Source organism: Megascapheus bottae, chromosome 37 (genome assembly GCF_031878675.1).
Source record: "Megascapheus bottae isolate mThoBot1 chromosome 37, mThoBot2.hap1, whole genome shotgun sequence".
Lineage (NCBI taxonomy): Eukaryota > Metazoa > Chordata > Mammalia > Rodentia > Geomyidae > Megascapheus > Megascapheus bottae.
Genome location: NC_143545.1, coordinates 2,117,078 through 2,138,239, shown reverse-complemented (window position 1 = coordinate 2,138,239; position 21,162 = coordinate 2,117,078). Strand labels below are relative to the sequence as shown.

The window sequence follows — 21,162 nt, the reverse complement described above, 5'->3', positions numbered from 1 at the left end:
GATTGACGGCCGTAAGGACCAATCAGACTCCTACGAGGCAAGCGCGCACGTAGAGTGGCCCGGTGGGGTCGGAGTTGCGGGTGCGGGGGACCCCGACACGCCCCCCCTGCCCCCGCTTAGTCTCTTCACGTGACCGTGGTGTAAAACCTCCGGGTTCTGGAAACTTTACTAGAGCCTCGTCCAATTGGATAACAACCCAAGCACAAACGAGGTTCTCGGTATTTGGAAAGGCGCTATCCGACGGGGCGGGGCTTGGAGGGGGAGGGATTGAATGATTGACAACGCCGTCGACCAATAGGCGTCACCACCTCGCCCTTCGGGAAAACCCTCAGAACTCCGCCTCCAGTCGGATTTGGGCACGGAAGCGTGACACTTCACGATCCTATTTTGCTTAATACAAATCGTTGGGGCTGGACACCGGAGGTCTCCAAAGCGAAGGCCGGCACTCTCCGAAAAGCTCCCGCACGCAGGGTGGGACGAAAGTCCTCCATTGCTCACCGACCGGCGGCGTCACCGCCAGCTGCGGCCTAAACGCCCCGCCTCCGCTCATGATTGACATCCGTCTCGGTCCAATGGCATCCGGCGTCGGGGAGGCGGGTCTTCATCGTGGGGGAGCCAATGAGAGCTGGCGTCGGGATCAGCCAATAAGAGGAGAGCAGGGGCGTGGCGGGAAGTTTGAAACTCGGACTCTGGGAGTTGAGGCTCGAGCTCGGTGCGATCTCCGGGGCGGCCCCGGTAAGTGAATGGCTAGGTTAGAAAGTCCGGCAGACCCAGGAAGAGCTGCCTGAGACATCGTTACGAGTCCTTCACCCCTGCAGGAGCCTCTGGCACTGGGGCTGCGGAGGCTGGAAAGGTGACTCTCCCGTGTGACCTCCCACAGGCTCGCCGTCGTCGACACAGACCGGGCCCTCGCCCTACCCCGCCCCTCGTGGACATGGGCTCAGCCAAGAGTGTCCCGGTGACCCCAGCGCGGCCTCCGCCCGTCAACAAACATCTGGCCCAAGTAGCGGATCCCCGATCGCCCAGTGCTGGCATCCAACGCACGCCCATCCAGGTGCCCCGGGCCGGGCTGGGAAGGCCGGAGGCTGGCTGCGTCCGTGGGTTCTGTGTGCGAGTGTGTGTGTCGGTACTGAGACATAAATTCAGGCCTGGACACTAAGCTTGATTGATTGATTGATTGATTGGTCGGTCGCTTGTGGGGCCTGAGCTCTTTTGCTCAAGGCTGACACTCACGCACCATTTCCGGCTTTCTAGTGGTTCTTTGGAGATAAGAGTCTCCTGGGCTTTCCAGCACTGGCTGGCTTTGAACTCCGATCCTCAGATCTCAGCTTCCTAAGTAGCTGAGATAACAGGGGTGAGCCACCTAGCGCCTGGCTCTAAGCGTTTTGGACTTCAAGGTTGGCGCATTACCACTTGAACCACCCAGCGCCCACTTCTGGCTTTTTGGCTGGTTCATTGGAGATAGGAACTTTTTGGCTTTGTCCGCTGAGTGGCTTCTCACCTGAGCCTCGTGAGTGGCTAGAGCACAGGTGTGAGCCAAATGAATATGGGTGGATTTTAGAGCATGATTCAGAGTGTGTGTGCGCGCGCATGCGCGCACACACACACACACAGAGCCTTATTTTCTGCCTGGGATTTTCTGAATGCGTGAGATCCTTAGCAGTCCCCAGTGGACTCTAGGGTGAAGGGGGTGGGGGCAAACCTCTGGCTTTGTGACCCTGCAGGTGGAGAACTCCCCACAGCCAAGCCTCCCATCAAGAGAGCAGCTGGCAGACCCCAAGCAAGTGCAGGACCCCGATCCTCGTTCTCCCACCCTGGGCATTGCCCGGACTCCGATGAAGACAAGCGGTGTAGGTAAGGCCCAAGGGATGCTAATGAGGCTGTCACCTACATACTATTTATGTGTGTTGTGGGGGGGTGGGTATTTATGTGTGCATGCATGCGTGTGTGCACGTATACCAGGGTTTGAACTCTAGGACTACACTCTGTCCCTGAGCTCTTCAGCTCAAGGCTGGCGCCACTTGAGCCACAGTGCCACTTTCAGCTTTTATTTAATCCTTATTTGGAGATGAGAATTCCTAGCGCTCAGCTGGGTTCCGTGGCTCAAGCTTGTCATCCTAGCTACTCAGGAGGCCGAGATCTGAGGATCACAGTTCAAAGCCAGCCCGGGCAGGAAAGTCCACGAGTCTCTCGTCTCTAATTAACCACTAGAAAATCAGAAGTGGGGCTATGGCTCTAGGGGTAGGGCCCTGAGTTCAAGCCCTAGTACTTTAAAAATTTCAAAGTCATTTCTTCATTTCTCTCTTCTCCTTTAGATCCTGAGAGTCCCCTGATGAAACAGCTGAGTGACATCTTTGAGGCTGAAGCCCCCAATCCAGATCCTCTCCCAGAGCCTCCATCCTGCGAACCGGACTCCCCTCTGAATGCTCAGATATCTCTAGCAGACCAAGTGGCCTCTTGGACCCAAGCTGAGCACCCCTCTAAACAAGACTTTCCCAGAGAAGAGGTAAAACAGCCCGTAGCAATGCCTGCGGACAGCCACAGCTCAGACAAGCCTGCCAGAGACCACGAGATGCCCCAGGCTTCAGGTACAAAAAGCAAAGGGTCCCTATGACTGGATATCCAGTCCATGGGTCACAGAGAGAGGCATAAATAGCAAGTCTCTATGTTTTTTTTGATGCCTGTACTAGGGCTTGAACTCACAGCCTAGATGCCGTCTTTTTTCTTTGTTTGGCTCAAGGTTAGCGCTCTACCGCATGAGTCACAGCTCTTCCAGCTTTTTCTGGTGGTTTATTAGAGATGAGACCCCCATTCGATTCCTCCGTACCACATACACAGAAAAAGCCAGAAGTGGTGCTGTGGCTCAAGTGGGAAAGCGCTAGCCTTGAGAAAACCCAAGGACAATACCCAGGCCCTGAGTTCAAGCCCCAAGACCAACAAATACAATAAAAGATTGACACTTTACCACTTAAGCCATACCTCCACTTCCAGTTTTTTTTTTTTTTTTTTGCCAATTAACTGGAGATAAGAGTCTCAAGGACTTTCCTGCCCAGGCTGGCTTTGAACCGCGATCCTCAGATCTCGGCCTCCTGAACAGCTAGGAGGACAGGCGTGAGCTCCAGTAGCTCTCGGCTCTAAATCGCTAATATTGAGTCCTTTCTTGATTAAAACCGTTCCCTGTTCTAGGTTCTAAGCGCAATAGACGGAAGCCAAACAAGAAGGTTTTAGGAAGGCCACCCCTCACCATCCTGCGAGATGACAACTCCCCTGGGACCCTGGCGTCATCCCGACAGGTATAGAGAAACAGGAGAAGCTTCTAGTGAGATATCCAACAGGGAGGGGGCGGGGGGAGGTGTTTGATCCAGTTTCTCTCTGATCTACACAACACCCAGCTCATATACTGCTTTTTTGATTTTGTGGTAGGGCTGGGATTTGAACTCAAGGCCTGGGCGCTGTCCTTGAGCTTCTTTCGCTTAAGGCTAGTGCTCAACCACTTGAGCCACAGTGCCACTTCCGGTTTTCTGGTGGTTCACTGGAAATGAGAGTCTCCCGGACTTTCGTGTTTTGGGCTGGCTTTGAACCTCAGTCCTCAGATCTCAGCCCCCTGAGTAGCTGGGGTGACAGACGTGAGTCACCTATACCGCCTTTTGCAGGCTAAACGGCCTTCCCCCTTAATCGAGAATGTTAAGGAAATAAAGGAAGCAGCCATTGTTGCACCGAACGGACGACCTCTGAAAACTGGAGGACGAGTGTGGGATCAGAGCCGGGAACACGACAAAGAGAATCAGCATTTTGCCTTGGTGGAGAGCTAGGCGTTGCCTGATGCCTGTACCTGTGCCACATAGCGTTTAGTGATTTTTTTTTTTCTTCCCTGCATCATTTTCACCTCTTCCTGGCTGAAGGAAGGCTTGTTTGTCTTTGATTCCTCATTGACTACCGGCTCTGGGACTTGGTGTTTTGTTTTTTTCTCAGATTATCTTTGTGTCTTCTGTGTTTCTTGTATATTAAAGGAAGAGACTTATTTTACTTTGTATTTTAACTTTGGGGGTGGGACTGAGACTTGAACTCAGGGCCTGGGCACTATCCCTGAGCTTCTTTTGCTCAAAGCCGGGGTGCTCTACCACTTGAGCCACAGCGCCACCTCTGGCTTTTGCGGGGGAGGTGATTCATTGGCGATAAGAGACTTTTTGTGCGTGGGCTGGTCTTGAACCCTGATCCTCCGATTTCAGCCTCCTGAGTAGCTGGGATGCCAGGCGGGAGCCACCACACCCGGCTGGAACTCACTTTTGACCCGGTTCAGCTCAGCCTCTAGACCTGCCGTTCTTCCTTCACCTCTCTCTCTGCCATCTTCCTCCCTTTCACCCCCACCTTCGCCCCAGGGTTTTTTGGGGGAACAGGAAAACAAGAATCCACATGTCAGAAGTACCAGCGTGCTACATTTTATTGACAAGGAAAAAGGAGGACCACGGTTCTGGAGGTTGAGCCATATTCAGGAGTCTAGACAAAGGCTGTGACTCAGGAGAGTTGCTTGGGGGCTAAGACTTTCACCCGGAAGAGGGGGCACTGTCCTGGCTTTGAAGGAAGAGGCTAGGAGGCTGGGAAATGGAGGCCAGGAAGGAAAAAGTCCGTTTTTATCCTCACATCCAAGATGGCTTCTTCCTGTCCCTCAAAGAAAGAAGCTTGGTGCATTTCTCTCCTTGTGTATAGGAATCCCAAAGAGATGGCTTCCTGGACTTCAAAGTCTTCCCTCCGACGTGCTCAGTTCCAGATTTTGAGGAAGCTGTCCCAGGACCCAGTGGCAACAGCCATCCCGTCACCTGTGACCCCCAGACAACTGACTCTGTTGTCATGGCCAGACAGGACACCTGAGGAAGGAAGGAAGAAGTCAGCCCATCTGCCTGGCTCCATTTGGGGGTCTATACTGTGGTTTGGGGCCCTCAGCACTAAAGGCCACCGAGGGCCTGAGAGGACCTTCTCTTTGCAGCCAATTTGCCTGTCCCAAGTTTGATGCCAGGCCAGTGGTTCAAGCCTGTCATCCTAGCTACTCAAGAGGCTGAGATCTGAGGATCATTGCTCCTAGCCAGTGCAGGCAGGAAAGTCCATGAGACTCTTATCTCCCGTGAACCAGCAAAAAGCTGGAGTGGAGTTGTGGCTCAAGTGGTAGAGGACCCACCTTGAGCAGAAAAGCTCAGGGACAGAGACAGAGCCCAGGTCCTAAGTTCAAGCCTCGGGACTAGCACACACATATACACGGCAATCAGAGGGTTCCCCTAAAGAAAACTGGTAAAATGGGGGGGAAGCGGGAGGGGCCCTTTACCGACACGTTCACACTTCATGGAATCCCACACGTTACAGTTGAAGTCGTCATAACCCGCAAAGAGCAGGCGGCCACTGAGTGAGAAGGCCACAGACGTGATTCCACAGATGATGCTTTCGTGGGCATATGTGATCAGCTCCTGGTCGGCTCGCAGGTCAAACAGACGGCAGGAAGCATCATCAGAACCGGTGCAGATGGCCTCTCCACTGGGAAAGAACTGAGGTCCAGGGAGTGGGGGGGGGGTCAGGGCTGAAACCTGGGGGTTTCAACTCCTCTCCCCATCCCCAGCTTTACATAGGGGCCGCTTGCCTGCAGCTCCCCCACCTCCAGTCCCTACTTTTTTTTTTTGGTAGGGGGTTTTGAACTCACGGCCTGAGCACTGTCTCTTGAGCATTTTCATTCCAGGCTGGCGCTCTACCACTTGAACCACAGCACCACTTGTGGTTTTCTGGTGACTCCTTGGAGATCAGAGTCTCATGGATTTTCTGGCCCAGCTGGTTTTGAACCACGATCCTCAGATCTCAGTCTCCTGATTAACTGAGTGAGGTACCAGGGCCCAGTTTTCGAGACTCTTACCATCGATGAACCACCAAGAAAAGCACGAGTGGTGCTGTGGCTCAAGGGGTAGAGCGCCAGCCTCGAGCACCAAAACTCAGGGACAGCGCCCAGGCCCTGAGTTCAAGTCCAGGGACCAGCACAGAGACAGACACATACACATACACAGGACTAGGGTTGAGTGGGAGGAGGGGGCAGTGTGTGGGTTTTGGGGTGATCTCTGTGGCACTAACACAGATGGCGTTGATGTCCGACTCGTGGCCGGTGAAGGTCTGGCGACATGTCCCCTCTCGCACATCCCACAGTTTGGCGGTGGCATCGCAGGCCCCCGAAATGAAGAGTTTGTAGTCAGGGGACACGGCCAGGCTCATGCAGTCCCCCGTGTGCCCCAAAAACACCGTCTTCTGCTGTCCTGTCTCGATGTCCCACAGCGCACTGCATGTTGAGAGGGAGGGTGTGAGGAGAAAACCACCCCGGGTGTCACCTCCCTGTCCTGACACCCCAACTTTCAGCCCTTACCAGGTGGTATCCCCAGAGCTGGTGACGATATTGTTGTCATCGAGGAAGCGACAGCAGGACAGATAACCTAGAAAGACAGCGTCCTGGGATTTGAACTCAGGGCTGGCGTGGTAATACGGACATCTGGCTTATTATTCTGCAGGCTCATGGGAAATAAGAGTGTCCCAGGCTTTCCTGCCCGGCCTGCCTTCCCATCGCCATGTTCCCTCCTTCCTGGGTCTCCGGAGTGGCCAGCTGGGATGGCAGGTGGGCGGGCGCAACGGGGCCTCTCACCTGTGTGAGCAGACAGCTCCCTGCTGACCTTGACGGTGCCCTCTCGGGACTTGAGGTTATAAATGGAGCACATGTTGTCCAGACCCCCACAGGCCACAAAGTTCCCAGATGGGGCGTAGGCACAGGTCATGACCCAGGATGAACGCAGGGGGATGGCGTGGACCTGCAGAGGGAGTCGAGGCTAGCTCTTGGGTGGACCGGCAGGGAGTGGGGGGAGGGGCAGGGGGGCGGGCAGAGCTGGCACCTTGTTAGTGGTATACGTGTCCCAGACAATCAGCTTCCCATCCTGGGATGCACTTACAAGCAGCCTGTTGGAGGGGGGAAGAGAGCACCCCGTGTCACCCCCCTACACCCCATCCAGTCTCTCCTCCCCACCCCCCTCCCTTCTAGACCCTGCTCCAGCCTCACTTAGAGTCGGTGGCCCAGTGCATGGCGTAGATTTTGGCCAGGTGTCCTCGGAGTGTCCTCCGGGTTCGCATCTGGATCCGGCCAACCACCTCCAGGCCGGACACCAGCTGTGGAGAAAATGGGGTGTCACAGGTCTGGGGACCAGCCCCCTACTATCTCCTGGGGTGACTTAGATGCCTGGATAGCCCAAGACAGATCATTCAGTGGTACAGAGACCCGCACATGCTCCTTTTAGGTATTTCCTGGGTCAAGGTCAGGTTGACCTTGGACTTGAGGACAGAGGCGTGCACTTGGCTTTCTCAGGCACTTGCTTCTTTTTTTCTTTTTCTTTTTGTGCCAATCCTGGGGCTTGAACTCAGGGCCTGGGTGCTGTCCCTGAGCTTTTTCACTTGTGCCACTTGTAGTTTTCTGGTGCTTCATTTGGAGATGAGAATCTCATGGACTTTCCTGCCCAGGCTGGCTTTGAACCGGAATCCTCAGATCTCAGCCTCTTGAGGAGCTGACAGGCGTGAGCACAGGCTCTTGGCTGCTTTGCCGTACCTTAGCAGGGTCCACACTCTCTGGGTGCCCAGAGCAGCCCCATAATTCCAGCCTGTACCCCTCAACTAACAGGCCTCTTGAGATAGGCGGGGCTTCTTGATTAGCCATTACTTGATTTGTTCTCTTGGGTAAATTATTAATCTTTAAATGTGCCATGATCACAGCATCTACACCTGTCCTGAAAATTACTCAGATAATTATATACATTTATACAGACAGCCTGTAATTATATTCATATTAGAATTAAATTAGATGGATTACCGGTATTATTTTGATTATATAAGTTTTGCTATAATTTTTTTTTCAATCAGTACCAGGTATTGAGCTCAAGGCCTCACATTTTGGTCAGCTCATTTTGCTGTGGCGGCACTCTACCACTTGAACCACGCTTCCTGCCCAGCTTTTTGCTGGCTCAGTGGGAGATGGAGTCTTGAGGACTTGACTACCTGGATCTTTATCAGTGTTTAACTTCCTGAGTACCTAGGATTACAGGCTCGAGTTGTCACCCAGTTTAACTCATATGAACATATTTAACCCAGGCTAAGATGCAACCCATGAATCTAGGAAACATTATTGTGTAATCAACAAGAGAGACAAAAAAGATCCCCATACCGATGGCTTACACCTGTAAGCCCAGCGACTCAGGAGGCTGAGATCAAAGCCAACCCAGGCAAGAAAGATCATGAGACTTCTTGCATCCAATAAAACCACAACTACTACTAAAAAAATGAACCAAACAAAAAAAACAGGAGTGGTGCTGTGGCTCAAATAGTAGAGCCTTAGCCTTGTGCAAAAGAAGCTCAGAAGCTGGGTATGGTGGCAAACACCTGTCATCCTAGCTACTCAGGAGGCTGAGATCTGAGGATCCAGGTTCAAAACCAGCCCAGGTACTAAAGAACCTGAGACTCTTTATCTCCAATTAACCTCTAGAAAATGGGTAATGGGGCTTGGCTCAAGGGTAGAGTGGTAGCCTTGAGCTGAAGAGCTCAGGGACAGCGTCCAGGCCGAGATCAAGCCCCATGACCCACAAAAAAAAAAGCTCAGAGGCTCAGAGACAGTGCCCAACCATGAGTTTAATATAATAAAAAAGGCTAAGAGTGTGACCTAGTAGTAGAGTGCTTGCCTAGCATTCATGAAACCCTGGGTTTGATACCTCAGTATCACATACACAGAAAACGCTGGAAGGGGTCCTCTGGCTTAAGTGGTAAATTGCTAGCCCTGAGAAAGCCAAGGACAGTGCCCAGACCCTGAGTTCAAGCCCGGAACTAGAAAAAAAGAAAAAAAAAAAAAAAAGGGAAGCGGGGCTGGGAGTTTGGCCTAGTGGTTAAAGTGCTTGCCTAGCATGCATGAAGACCCGGGTTCGATTCCTCGGTACCACATACATAGAAAAAAGCTGGAAGTGGTGCTGAGGCTCAAGTGGTAGAGCTCTAGCCTTGAGAAAATCCAAGGACAGTGCTCAGGCCCTGAGTTCAAGCCCAGGACTGGCAAAAAAAAAAAGGGAAGGAACAAACTACAAATTATAATTGTAAACCATTATCCACTGACAGATACACCTTGATTTCAGAGACAAATAAATGTACACGGTGCTGGTGGCTCACGCCTGTAATCCTAGCTTTCCCAGGAGGCTGCAACTTGGAAAAACTTAGCTCAAAGCCAACCAGGCTTATTCTCCAATCCACCAACAAAATACTGGACCAGAGGCATGGCTCAAGTGGTAGAGCACCAGCCATGAGCAATCAAGACACAAGGGCCCATGCTTTTTCCCTCCTCCCCCAGTGTCTTGTCCAGAAGGGAGGGAGGCCTCTTGTTTCATGAGTCATCGCAGAAAGGATCTATCTTCCCAGATTCCCCATGAGTTAATATTTGCTGAATGAATTCCTTCTTGTCTTCCTTCTTCTCACACCCTGCCTGGGGGGGGGAGGATCGGGAAGGAGGGGGAGAGGAGAAAGGGGGACTCACCTCCGCTAGGGTGCTATCTGCGCAGGCTTTCCTGGCTTCCTGTGGGGGAAGGAAGACCTTGGGGGGTCTACAACAGTGGTTTGGGGGGTCCGCCTGTGTCTCACCTTCAGATTCCCCAGTCACTTCAAGGTCAAAGGAGCAGGAGCCCCTCCCTCCCATCTCCTCCCCCCCCACCAGGCCTTCTCCCCTGATGGCCTCAGATCTGTTTTCTGGGTGTGGGTTGGGGAAGTTTGGAGAGTTACTGAGATCTGTTTCTTGAGCTGCTCTGCTTCCTGCCTCAGCTGCTCCATCTCCCCCATGGTGGACGGGTCGAGAGGTGTCTTTGGCTCCTGCTGGAAACATGGTATGCATTGCTTCCTTTGCTTTGTGCCAGTCCTAGGGTTTGAACTCAGGGCCTAGGCACTGGTCCTAAGCTTTTGTGTTCAAGGCTGGTGCTCTACCACTTGAACCACAACTCCACCCCTGGCTTTTTGCCTCACCGACTTTCCTGCCCCTGCTGGCCTCCGACTTTGATTCTCAGATCTCAGATCTCTTACAAGCCAGGTTTCTGTCCTTCACATCCCTTCCCACCGGGGTAAATAGGGGGATGGCAGTATTGGGGGGCTCTGTCCCAGGCATCTACCCCAGCCCTGAGCCCTCCCCTCACCCTGGGACCCCAAGGCAGAGCCGAGGTCCGGCTCCCTCTTACTTGGCCTCTGGCTGGATTTCTCCCAGATTTTCCAGCTGCAATTCCTGGGTGCCTGTTTGTGGGTACAGCTGCAATCCTTGGCTCTGCTACTCAGGGAACTGGTCAGGCCCTGGGGGAGGTAGAGGCGGGAGGGGGGTGCCCCACACTCAACAGCCACACCCCATGTTAAGCAAATGAAATCAGCTGGTAGGGGTGAGGAGGGGAGCGCCCAGCCTTGGGGAAGGGTATGAGCAGGCTGGGGAGGGGGAAGCCCCCACAATTGGCAGAGATCAGAGCATCAAGCTAAGCCGGGGAGGATTAAAGCTTGGGGTTGGGGAGATGGCAGAGGAGCAGAGGATCCGGGAGGGGCCCCCAGTGGCTCCCATCCCCCTCCTCTCTGCTACCCGGGGCCTTCAACTCTGCTCAGGAACCAGGACCAGGTCAGGGCGGGGAGGGGGTAGGTAAATAGGTGTTGTCCATACCCCAAATTGGGGCCCCTCCTTGGGTGGGGGGGCGGGGAGGTGAGAAGGGCTGAAAACCCAAGAGGGTACAGCCAGGGGGGCGGTGAGGGGGGGGAGAGATGGGATTAGAAGAGACAGAATTGGATAATCCTTCTACCAACCTTAACCAGCTGCCCGCCCCCTGGAAGGCTCATCCTGGATGTGGGGGGGGGGGAGGGAAAACTAGGGAGGGAAAGGTGGAACCCAGAGAGAAACTGGGCACCCCCCCCCCCGGTTTTGAGCAGAGAAAGGATTACAAAGGAACCCAGCTCAGTTTTGTTCCCAGGAGCTTGAACACAGAAACCCCCAAAGAGGTCAAGGCAAGCCCAATTGAGGGGAGAGGTGGCTTAAGAGAGGCTCAAGAAGTAGTTATGGGGTGTGCCATGGCTGGGGGGGGGGGTGTCTTAGTCTCCTTTGCATGAAGGAACAGGTGGCTGAGATTTCCCTGACAAATCACACAGTCAAGTGACTCTCTGCCCCTCGGGGGACCAAAGGACACCTGTCCCCTCCCAGAGCAAGCCACAGGATGCATGACACCCCGCACAGAGGTTCCTTGCGTCTTTATTGCATAGATTGGCAGACAGAATAGGTGCAGGGACTGGGGCTTGAACTCAGGGCCTGAGCACTGTTCCCCGAGTCTTGCTCTAACACTTGAACCACATCTCCCTGTGGGTGCCTTTATTCTTTCTTTCTTTTTGCCGGTTCACTGTAGATACAAATAAAAAAGTCTCCAGGACTTTCCTGCCCAGGCTGGCCTCCAACCACGACCCTCAGATGTCAGCCTCCTGAGTGGCTGGGATGGCGGAACTCCTGGGCGTCTCTGGCTGGAAACCTCCAGCCTCTTTCCTTGGGGGGCACTGTGTCCTGTCTGTCCTAGATCTGGAGGTCTGTGGAGGGGCCAGAGTGCACTGGCTGGATGCTTCTCAGGGGTCCTTTTTCCGGGTCGAGGGGCCCAGGTGCCCCCCTAAGCTGGCTCGGCCTCTCACAGCTCCTCCCGGAGCCTGGCTGGCTCCGCATTCTTTTCTTGCATGCGCTGAAGCTGGTGGCTGGGAGGTTCTGGAAAAGGGTCTCTGCCAGGTGTCTCCTCTCCCTCCTCCCCTTCCTCCTCCTCTTCTTCCTCCTCTGGCTCCTGCAGCAATTCTTTGGCTTCCGTCCACTCCTGAGGGCGAAGGAGAATCTGACCTACGCCCCTGCACACCCCCCTCCGCCTGCTCCAACTTCCCACCGTCCTCCCCTCCCTTCTCCTCACCTGCTCTCGGTGCTCTGCAGCCCATGTGTGCCACAGGGCCAGGGCACAGCGCCGGCCGCGGGTCACAGCCCACACCCCGTGGGGATTGTCCCCACCAGAGCTGAAAGCCACCAGGCGACCACAGCGAGGACGAACCTGAGCCTTGGGGTGAGGGCAGGGACGCCAGGGTCAGCGATCAAGGCTGGCGTTTCCACTGTGTGTGTGTGTGTGTGTGTGTGTGTGTGTACACATGCGTGTGCCAGGCCTGGGGCTTGAACTCAGGGCCTGGGCGCTGTCTCTGAGTTCTTTTATTCTTTCAAGACTGGTGCTCTACCACTTGAGCCACAGATGCACGTCTAGCTTTTTGGTGGAGTCTCACAGATGTTTCCTGCCCGGGCTGGCTTTGAACCGTGATCCTCAGATCTCAGCCTCCTGAGTAGCTGGGAAGACAGGCTTCTTTATTTATTTATTTAGCCTCTGGAGGTGTTTTGAATTCTGACTGCACCCCTGAGCCCTCCTGTCACCTCCTCCACCCCCCCACTCCACATCCCTCCGCACCCCCAGTCCTACCGTGACCGTCAGGGCATCTGGCTGTGTGAAGAACAGATCTCCCCCTTTAAAGTCATCGTTGAGGTACAAAAGGCCACTGCAGAGAAAACAGGCAGCATGAGCCGGGTGCTGCAGCGCACGCCTGTAAACCCAGCTATGCCGAAGGCTGAGCTGGGAAGACCCAGGTTCCAAGCCAGCCTGGGTTGGAAATTCTGGGAGGCTCTCTTATCTGCAAGGAACCATGAAAAAGCCAGAAGTGGGCCGGGAGTATGGCCTAGTGATCAGAGTGCTGGCCTAGCACGCAGGAAGCCCTGGGTTCGATTCCTTAGTACCACAGACATAGAAAAAGCAGGAAGTGGTGCTGTGGCTCAAGTGGTAGAGCGCTAGCTTTGAGAAAACCCAAGGACAGTGCTCAGGCCCTGAGTTCAAGACCCAGGACAGGCACCAAATAATAATAATAATAATAATAATAATAATAATAATAATAGCAGCTCTGGCCTGCTGCCTGGCCAGGCCCGGCAGGCACCACTCACCTGTAGTCCCGATAGGTATAGGCTGGGGGTTCCGGCCAGCAGTCCCCGGTGTCGGGGTCCAGGACACAGTTGTCGGCGTGGACGGGGTGACTCAGGTCCATGCGCTGATCTTGCTCTCCTAGGAGGCAACATGGGGTGAGGGTGTGGTGGGGAGGACGGAATCAGGGAGGGGGGGACGGGATGGGGAGGGGGGTCCCCGTTACCTTCCACAGCACTGCGGCACACCAGATGGGTGAAGGAGAGGTGCAGGGGGCGATCGGGAGAGAAGTAGGCCTGCGTCACAGTCCTGGCACGCTCGCCAGCCTCCAGCAAGAGCTTGGCGCCCTGGGTACTCACGGTCCCAGCCCGGGCCAACTGAGGCAGGGCAGAAGGCAGGGAATGGGTCCCGGCCCCAGCCCCCATCTTGTCTTTTGTGCTGGTCCCGGGGCTTGAACATAAGGCCTGGACGCTGTCCCGGAATTCTTTTTGCTCAAGGCTGGTGCTCTACCACTTGAACCACGGCTCCACTTCCGGCTTTTTGGCAATTCATAGGAAATTCAGAATCTCACGGATTTCCCAGCCTGGGCTAACTTCCCATTGTGATCCTCAGATCTCAGCCTTCTGAGCAGCTGGGGTGACAGGCGGGAGCTACTGTGCTGATCAACCCATCCGCCATCAACCCAGCTATCCTTCCCCTCCTCTGTGACAAAACTGAGGGCGCCAGGTCAGTCACCCCCTTTCCTTCTCCAATCTGGATGGAACCCCAGCATTCTCAGTCTCCCCACAGGAGCCCAAGCTTTGAAGCCATAGCCTTCAGCACGCTTTCTCCCCCATTCCCAGGTCCCAAGCCAAACCTGGGTGTGGTTGGGGGGGGTCCCCTTCTCACCTGCGCTGCCTTAAGCACCGTGAGCCCCTCGAAATACTCATGGGGCGTGTGTGGGGAACGGCGGCCACGGTAGCCAGATCTGGCTCCAGCTCCAGCTGCATCCTAGACAGACAGGAAGTTCACCCTAGTATCACTCTCTCAGTCTACTTTACTGACAAGATCCCCCCTTCACCCCACTTTGCCTGTTCCAGAAGGGTCTGGAAGTTTCCCTCGACTTCCTCATGTGTGTGTCAGTCCTAGGGCTTGAACTCAAGGTCTGGGCACTGTCCCTGAGCTTTCTCCACTCGAAGCTGGGTGCTCTACCACTTGAACCACAGTTCCACTTCTGGCTTTTTTTTTTTGCTGGTTCCTTGGAGATAAAGAGTCTCGCAGACTGTTCTGACCAGACTGGTTTTGAACCACGATCCTCCTACCTCAGCCTCCTGAGTAGCTAGGATGCCAGGCGTGAGCCACCTACCTGGCTAAACTACCTTTCTTTTTGGACAGTGTTTCCGGCTTCCCTCCCTGTCTTCCCATTGAATTTCTGCAGACAGCCGCTAGAGGGCGCGAAAGCCCCAATTCTGCTCACATCTGTCTGGGCCAGGCCCAGCTCTGATGGCTGTTTAGTGACTCAGGCCTCGGGCCTCCCTCCTCCTGCCTCCCTCCTCCTGCCTCCGCTTCCCGAGTAGCTGGGATTACACACCTTTCTACCTGGCTAAGGCTGGTGCAGGAGCTAGGCATGATGGGTCATCTCTGTAAAGCCCAGCTTCTCGGGAGAATGAGATGGGAGGGTGGGAGTTCAAAGCCACCCTGGGCAGAAAGCTCCATGAAATGCTTATTTCCAATGAACCATCCAAAAGGCTGGAAGTTGAGGTGTGGCTCAAGTGGTAGAGTGCCATCCTCGAGTGGAAGGCCCCGAGTTCAAGCCCCAGGCCTTCATGTTCACAGGCCAGAACATGAAGATCTACTCCAAGAGCAAGAAGGGGGGAGGTCTAGCAATCCAGACCCCGGAGCCCCGATGAGCCAGCAGGACCCGCAGCCCAGCCCCCCCTTGCCTTGGCCAGCTGCAGGAGCACCCCACATTCGGCTGGGGTGAGCAGCCCGTCCAGCACGGCTCGCTCGGAGCCGTTCAGCTGCCCGGCGTCCTGGGTGAGCGTCACCCCCTCCAGCAGCAGGACCTCTGTGGGGAGACGGGCATTGGGCCCTGAGAGGCCCCAGGGGCCATGCCAGCCACAGCTGCCCCCCACCATCCATCACCGCCTGCCCTCCCTCCCTCCCTCCCTCCTACCCACAAACGCACCCTTCCAGTCCCCCACAGACGCCGGCGGAGGTGGTTCTACATCCCAGGGCCTCTTCTCTTGGTCCTCTCTCAGGGGGCAGGGCAGACTCTTAGTGGAGGTCCCAGCATGCCTCTGTCCTCCCCCTCCCAGCATGCCTCTGTCCTCCCCCTCCCAGCATGCCTCTGTCCTCCCCCTCCCAGCATGCCTCTGTCCTCCCCCTCCCAGCATGCCTCTGTCCTCCCCCTCCCAGCATGCCTCTGTCTTCCCCTTCCCAGCATGCCTCTGTCCTCCCCCTCCCAGCATGCCTCTGTCTTTCCCTTCCCAGCATGCCTCTGTCCTCCCCCTCCCAGCATGCCTCTGTCTTTCCCTTCCCAGCATGCCTCTGTTTTCCCCCATTCAGCATGTTTGTCCTCCCCATCCCAGCATGCCTCTCTCCTTCCCCATCCCAGCATGCCTCTCTTCTTCCCCATCCCAGCATGCCTCTCTCCTTCCCCATCCCAGCATGCCTCTTTCCTCCCTTCCCAGCATGCCTCTCTTCTCCTAATCCCAGTATGCCTCTGTCCTCCCCCCCAACATTCTTCTCTCCTCCCCTCCCAGCATGCCCTGTCCTCCCTTTCTTCCCAGCATGCCCTGTCCTCCCTTTCTTCCCAGCATGCCCTGTCCTCCCTTTCTTCCCAGCATGCCCTGTCCTCCCTTTCTTTCTTCCCAGCATGCCCTGTCCTCCCTTTCTTCCCAGCATGCCCTGTCCTCCCTTTCTTCCCAGCATGCCCTGTCCTCCCTTTCTTCCCAGCATGCCTCTCTCCTCAGCCCACACCAAGCCCCTGGCCCAGGGCCCCTCCTACCTGAGCTTCTCTCTCAGCGCCTCAGGGATAAAGGCTGCCGGGGTCCAGGGATCCTGGGACCATCAGGGAAAATGTGACCAGGGGCCTGGAATCGTGGCCTAGTGGTAGAGAACTCGCCTCGCACGCACCAAGCCCTGGGTTCGATTCCTCAGGACCACAGACACAGAAAAAGCCAGACGTGGTGCTGAGACTCAAGGGGTCGAGCACGCGCCTTGAGAAAGCCCAAGGTCAGTGCCCAGGCCCTGAGTTCAAGACCCAGGACGACACACACACAGCATTCCCAGTAATCTTTTTGCTCGTTAATTGGAGATGGATTTTTCTTTAATGAACATTTCCGCCTGAGGGGAACCTCAGACCATGATCCCCCCATGTCAGCCTCCTGCATCGAGAATTAAGTGTTCCCTCTCCCTGGGCAGCTGGGAGGGTGGCTCGATGGGGCAGCGTGGCAGTTACTCACAGGGTCCTTGAAGGTGGCCCCAAGGTGTTCCATGGCGTAGTACAGCTGCCTCTTCTCCCCCAGGGACCGAAGGACAAAGTGTTGGATGTCCTGAGCAGTCAGAGAAGTGGGGTTCGGTGGGGGGGGGACAAAGAGAAAGTAGGCCCCAGGTTGCAGATCATTAAAAATTAATAATAAGCATCATAATAAAGCCAGATACGGATGGCTCCGGCCTGTAATCCTAACTACTCAGGAGGCTGAGATCCGAGAAGGAGGCTTTCCAGTCAACCCAGGCAGGAAAATCCATTAGACACGGGTTTGAAACCAACCTGGGCCAATCAATCATCAGGAAACCGGAAGTGGGCGTCGCTTAGAACTAGGTCTGCCCCCGAGGGATTAGGAGAGAATCATGGGATTATGGGAGGATTCCATGGTTACCTCTCTGGGGCCCAGGCCAGGTCTGGGCTCCCCCAGCTGGGCTTGGTACTGGCTCAGAGCCTGTTTAGCAGCCTCGTCATCCGGGTAGAAGAGAAGAACACTCAAGACATTTTCCACGGCCTGAGACAGATTTCCCACTGGAGACAGACAAGAGGGGGACATGGTGCCAGGGCATCCTCTCTGAAAAGACTCTAACTGCTGCCAATGCTGTAGTACCAGGAGGCTGAGATCTGAGGGTTGAGGCTCAAAGCCAGCCCAGGTAGTAAAGTCTATGAGACTCATATCTCCATTGAACCAGCAAAAAGCCAGACGGGGGGACTGGCTCAAGTGGTCGAGCACCAGCCTTGAGCAGAAAAGCTACCCAAGAATGTGAAGCCCTGAGTTCAAGGCCCAGTACTGGCATACACACGCGTGCACGCACACACACACACAGACGCACACACACACACAGACACACACACACACACAGAATTCAAAGGTCCTGTGGTCCCTTTCTGAGCTTTTCACAACGGTGTTAAAGAAAGGAAATGCAAATACTTTTCCTGAAGTGATGGTTTCCAGAGTCCATGGCCGGATGGGAAGGAGAAAGAGACAAGATTCAAGATACAATCACTCTGACGCCAGTCCTTCTCGGTATCTACCCATCCCCAACTGACCCTGAGCGTAGGCCTCGTGCAGCCGCCTTAGCTGGTTAGGAAGGAAGTTGGGGACCGGGTGGCTGCGACCAGGGCGGGTGGCTGTCTCTGCCACACAGCGCTGGCGACACTGCAGGACCCGGATCCAGTGCCCTGCAAAACACAGGCAAACCTATCAGCTGTTCACGTCTGCAATCCCAGCCACTGAAGAGGCTGGGATCTGAGGATCACAGTTCAAAGCCAGCCCAGGAAGGAAAAGTCCACGAGCCGTTTATCTCCAAAGAACCACCAAAAAGCTAGCAGTAGAGCTGTGGCTCAAGTGGTAACGCGCCAGCCTTGAGTAAAAATAAATAAAAGCTCAGGGACAGGGCCTGGGCCTGGAGTTCAAGTCCCAGGACAGACACATACAAAAACAAAAAGGGCTTGGGGCTGGGTGCTGTGCCAGTCCCTCACCTGCAATGGCTTCGTAGAGACCCCCGTGGCTCCCGGCCCCTTCTTCATCTCCCCTCTTCTCCTCTTCTTCTTCCTCCTGTTCTTCAGGCCCCTCGCAGTCAGCTCGGCAGGTCTCCATTTGAGTCAGGGTCTCCTGCAAGGCCTCCTCCAATCTGGGCAGTGCCAGCCTGGCTTCCTGGCGTTCCATCAGCTCCAGGCTGGCGTCATAGGCTGCCTGTGGAAGGAGGGCCAGGAGGGAGGCATGGGAGACCCGGGGGAGGGTGCTGAATGAGGCCAGGAGCTAGGAAGGAGAAGCGTAGCGCCCGCCTGGAATCCCAGCTCCTCCGTAGGAGGCTGAGATGTGAGGACCCAGGAAGAAAGGATCGATTTTGTCTGGGTCTAGGCTGGGGATGGGGTGATCCTGGGGGGTCTCACCCAGTGCAGGGGCGTCTCCAGGTCCCGAAAACTCTGGGGCCGAATCCCAGACATTCGTCTGTACTTGGCCATGTCTTCTCTCATCTGCAAGTGGTTTGGGTTTGCTACAAGGAAGGTGTGGGCTGCCGCCGCTGCCAGATCTAACTTCTTCAGCTGAGGACCAAGAAAACGGGGTGTCAGGCCCCAGCCACACACCCCGAATCCCTTCCAATGCTCAGCCAGGCTCTAATGATCACTCCTGCAACCTCAGCTGCTCAGGAAGCTGGGATCTGAGCATCGCACCTCAAAGCCAGCCCAGCCCAGACACATCGCCCGGGGAGACTCTCATCAACAAGGAACCAGCAAGAAGCCGGAGTGGTGGCGTGGCTCAAGGAGTAAAGCACCGGGCTTGAAGAAATAAAATAGCTCATCTGCAGGACTAACGGGACAACAAGAGCTGGAAGGAATCTGACACGCCAGGAAAGGAGGGTGTATACACTTTTGGGGGGGGGCTCAGGAAGTGGAGAGGTGGGGAGACAAGCAACAGGGCTCTAGGACCCAGAGTTTACCCGCCTGTTTGTAGCCACGTAGCCAGCACCAGAGCCAGAGCTGGCAGCCAAGGCCTGCCGAGGCTCCAGAGACTCACCTCAGGGGATGGGGGTCCCCTAGGCTGCCTGGGGAACCCCTAGAAGAGAAGCTCCCCCTCCTCACACCCCCTACCCCGAACACCGAAGCCAGATTCCTTTGGTGGGATTCGATCCCCTCCCCCCAGACTGTGCTTTGGGCTGCCAGACAGGAAGGGGGGGCAGCTGGTACCGAGGTGCCATAAAAGCCACCAAGGCCAGGTGTGTGTGCTGGGCTCCCGCCTGAGGACGGGGGCGGGGAGGCTGGAAGCCAGAGGTGGAGCTGTGGCTCCAGGGGCAGAGCACCAGCCTGGAGGGGAGAGAGCCGGGGCAGTGCCCAGGCCTCGAGTTCGAGTCCCGGGACCAGCACACACATCTACACCAACAGTAGGCCCACTGCGGGCAGCCGCAGGACTCTGGGTTTGGGGGACTCCCTCCCTGATCCCAGCTGGAGGCAGACCCCAGTGGGGTGGGTTTGGGGGACCCCATCCCAGCTGGAGACAGCCCGGGTTTGGGGGATCTCACCCTGGCTGGAGATGGCCCGGGTTTGGGGGACCCCCTCCCCATCCCAACTGGAGACAGTCCGGGTTTGAGGGACCCCATCCCAGCTGAAGATGGACCGGGTTTGGGAGACCCCTCCCCACCCCAGCTGGATGTGCCCCGGGTTTGGGGACCCCTCCTGGGGTCCCCAGGTTTGGGGGACACCCTCGGCACCCCAGGTTTGGGGGACCCCCTCCCCACCCTGGGTTTGGGGGACCCCGGCTGGACGGATCCCGGGTTTGGGGCACCCCCTCCTCGGACCCCCGCGTTTGGGGACCCCCTCCCCACCCTCCAGGGTTTTGGGGACCCCCGCCCCACCCCAGGGTTTGGGGACCCCCCTCCCCACCTCCAGGTTTTGGGGACCCCCGCCCTACCCTCAGGGTTTGGGGGACCCCCGCCCCACCCCAGGTTTTGGGGACCCCCGCCCCACCCCCCAGGTGTTGGGGACCCCCGCCCCACCCCCATGTTTTGGGGGACCCCCGCCCCACCCCAGGTTTTGGGGACCCCCGCCCCACCCCCGGGTTTGGGGCACCCCCTCCTCGGCCCCCCGGGTTTGGGGGACTCCCCCACCTCCAGGGTTTGGGGGACCCCCGCCCCACCCCAGGGTTTGGGGACCCCCGCCCCACCTCCAGGTTTTGGGGACCCCCTCCCCACCCCCAGGTTTTGGGGACCCCCGCCCCACCTCCAGGTTTTGGGGACCCCCTCCCCACCCCCAGGTTTTGGGGACCCCCTCCCCACCCCAGGTTTTGGGGACCCCCGCCCCACCCGGGTGTTGGGGGACCCCCGCCCCACCCCATGTTTTGGGGACCCCCGCCCCACCCGGTGTGGGGACCCCGCCCACCTGGAAGTAGGCGCGCTGCAGGTAGTTGTAGGGCTGGCGGCGGCGGAAGGCGTCGCGCACGGCGCGGCCCAGGCGCATCCGCGCGGCGGCCCCGGGGCCCAGCGCGCGCCGGGCGCAGCGGCCCAGGCACTCGGCGCGGCGCAGCGCGGCCCGGAGCAGCGCGGGCTCCCAGGCCTCCGCGCCGGCCCCGGCCCCGGCCCCGGCCCCGGCCCCGGCCGCCCCGCAGCGCGCCCCGGCCCCGGCCCCGGCCGCCCCGCAGCGCGCCCCGCACGCCCCGCGCGCCCGCCCCGCCGCCGCCCGGCTCCGCAGCGCCTCCCGCAGCAGCGCCACCGCCCGCGCCCAGGCGCCCGCCGCGTAGGCGCGCAGCCCCTCGGCGTAGAGCAGGTCCGGGGGCTGCGGGGCCGCCCCGGGGCGCAGCGCCGCCAGGCCCGGGGGCTCGGCCGGCTCCGCGCGCGCCGGACCCGGGCCCGGGCCCAGCAGCAGCAGCAGCAGCAGAGGCGGCAGCAGCCGGGGCCGCAGCCCCAGCATGGTGTCCTGGGGAGGAGGACGAGGAGAGACGGGGAGCCGCGGGGAGAAGGGAGGAGCGGAGGGGGGGGAGGAAGGGAGAAGGGGGGAGGAGAAGAGGGGAGGGGAAAGAGAGAGAGAAAGAAGAGGGGAGGGAAGAGAAGAGGGGAGGGGAGAGGAAGAAGAGGGGAGGGGAGAGGGGAGGGGAGAGGAAATTCAAGGCCAGAGACCAGAGGGGACCCAGGCCCCAAAGTAAGGAAAGCTCATGAGAGAGCTGAGGGCCAA

General features: G+C 57.1%; 3 protein-coding genes across 3 annotated transcripts; 1 reads left to right on the top strand and 2 right to left on the bottom strand.

The window, feature by feature from the left end:
- The first annotated feature begins 102 nt into the window (after positions 1-102).
- Cdca3 (cell division cycle associated 3) lies at positions 103-4,026 on the top strand. Its single transcript, XM_090325094.1, has 6 exons — positions 103-735; positions 881-1,054; positions 1,725-1,854; positions 2,316-2,588; positions 3,187-3,293; positions 3,654-4,026. Exons 2-6 carry the CDS (start codon positions 935-937, stop codon positions 3,810-3,812), a joined length of 789 nt encoding a protein of 262 aa, XP_090181220.1. The 5' UTR covers positions 103-735; positions 881-934; the 3' UTR covers positions 3,813-4,026.
- A 436-nt stretch (positions 4,027-4,462) lies between these two features.
- Positions 4,463-9,906, bottom strand: Gnb3 (G protein subunit beta 3). The gene is made up of 9 exons (XM_090325111.1): positions 9,814-9,906; positions 9,572-9,610; positions 7,073-7,179; positions 6,909-6,972; positions 6,665-6,827; positions 6,392-6,458; positions 6,106-6,307; positions 5,318-5,534; positions 4,463-4,865 (listed from the first exon to the last, which is right to left on the bottom strand). Exons 1-9 carry the CDS (start codon positions 9,868-9,870, stop codon positions 4,759-4,761), a joined length of 1,023 nt encoding a protein of 340 aa, XP_090181237.1. The 5' UTR covers positions 9,871-9,906; the 3' UTR covers positions 4,463-4,758.
- Positions 9,907-11,283: 1,377 nt separating this feature from the next.
- P3h3 (prolyl 3-hydroxylase 3) lies at positions 11,284-20,923 on the bottom strand. The gene is made up of 15 exons (XM_090325102.1): positions 20,374-20,923; positions 18,391-18,543; positions 17,977-18,190; positions 17,545-17,676; positions 16,889-17,025; positions 16,472-16,561; positions 16,015-16,067; positions 15,193-15,260; positions 14,948-15,072; positions 13,914-14,015; positions 13,252-13,402; positions 13,049-13,166; positions 12,537-12,612; positions 11,988-12,128; positions 11,284-11,897 (listed from the first exon to the last, which is right to left on the bottom strand). Exons 1-15 carry the CDS (start codon positions 20,899-20,901, stop codon positions 11,721-11,723), a joined length of 2,265 nt encoding a protein of 754 aa, XP_090181228.1. The 5' UTR covers positions 20,902-20,923; the 3' UTR covers positions 11,284-11,720.
- Positions 20,924-21,162: the final 239 nt, after the last annotated feature.

What these genes read in the sequence shown, in the direction of transcription:
- Cdca3 (XM_090325094.1), top strand. Translation starts at nt 935, where the DNA reads ATGGGCTCAGCCAAGAGTGTCCCGGTGACCCCAGCGCGGCCTCCGCCC. An exon ending in TCCAACGCACGCCCATCCAG is followed by an intron (nt 1,055 to 1,724) that starts GTGCCCCGGGCC and finishes GTGACCCTGCAG; the next exon opens with GTGGAGAACTCCCCACAGCC. An exon ending in CCCTGGCGTCATCCCGACAG is followed by an intron (nt 3,294 to 3,653) that starts GTATAGAGAAAC and finishes CGCCTTTTGCAG; the next exon opens with GCTAAACGGCCTTCCCCCTT.
- Gnb3 (XM_090325111.1), bottom strand. Translation starts at nt 9,870, where the DNA reads ATGGGGGAGATGGAGCAGCTGAGGCAGGAAGCAGAGCAGCTCAAGAAA. An exon ending in CAGATAGCACCCTAGCGGAG is followed by an intron (nt 7,180 to 9,571) that starts GTGAGTCCCCCT and finishes TTTTCTCCACAG; the next exon opens with CTGGTGTCCGGCCTGGAGGT. An exon ending in CACTGGGCCACCGACTCTAA is followed by an intron (nt 6,973 to 7,072) that starts GTGAGGCTGGAG and finishes CCCCTCCAACAG; the next exon opens with GCTGCTTGTAAGTGCATCCC.
- P3h3 (XM_090325102.1), bottom strand. Translation starts at nt 20,901, where the DNA reads ATGCTGGGGCTGCGGCCCCGGCTGCTGCCGCCTCTGCTGCTGCTGCTG. An exon ending in GCACGAGGCCTACGCTCAGG is followed by an intron (nt 17,026 to 17,544) that starts GTCAGTTGGGGA and finishes GTCTGTCTCCAG; the next exon opens with TGGGAAATCTGTCTCAGGCC. An exon ending in TATACCTATCGGGACTACAG is followed by an intron (nt 12,613 to 13,048) that starts GTGAGTGGTGCC and finishes TTTTCTCTGCAG; the next exon opens with TGGCCTTTTGTACCTCAACG.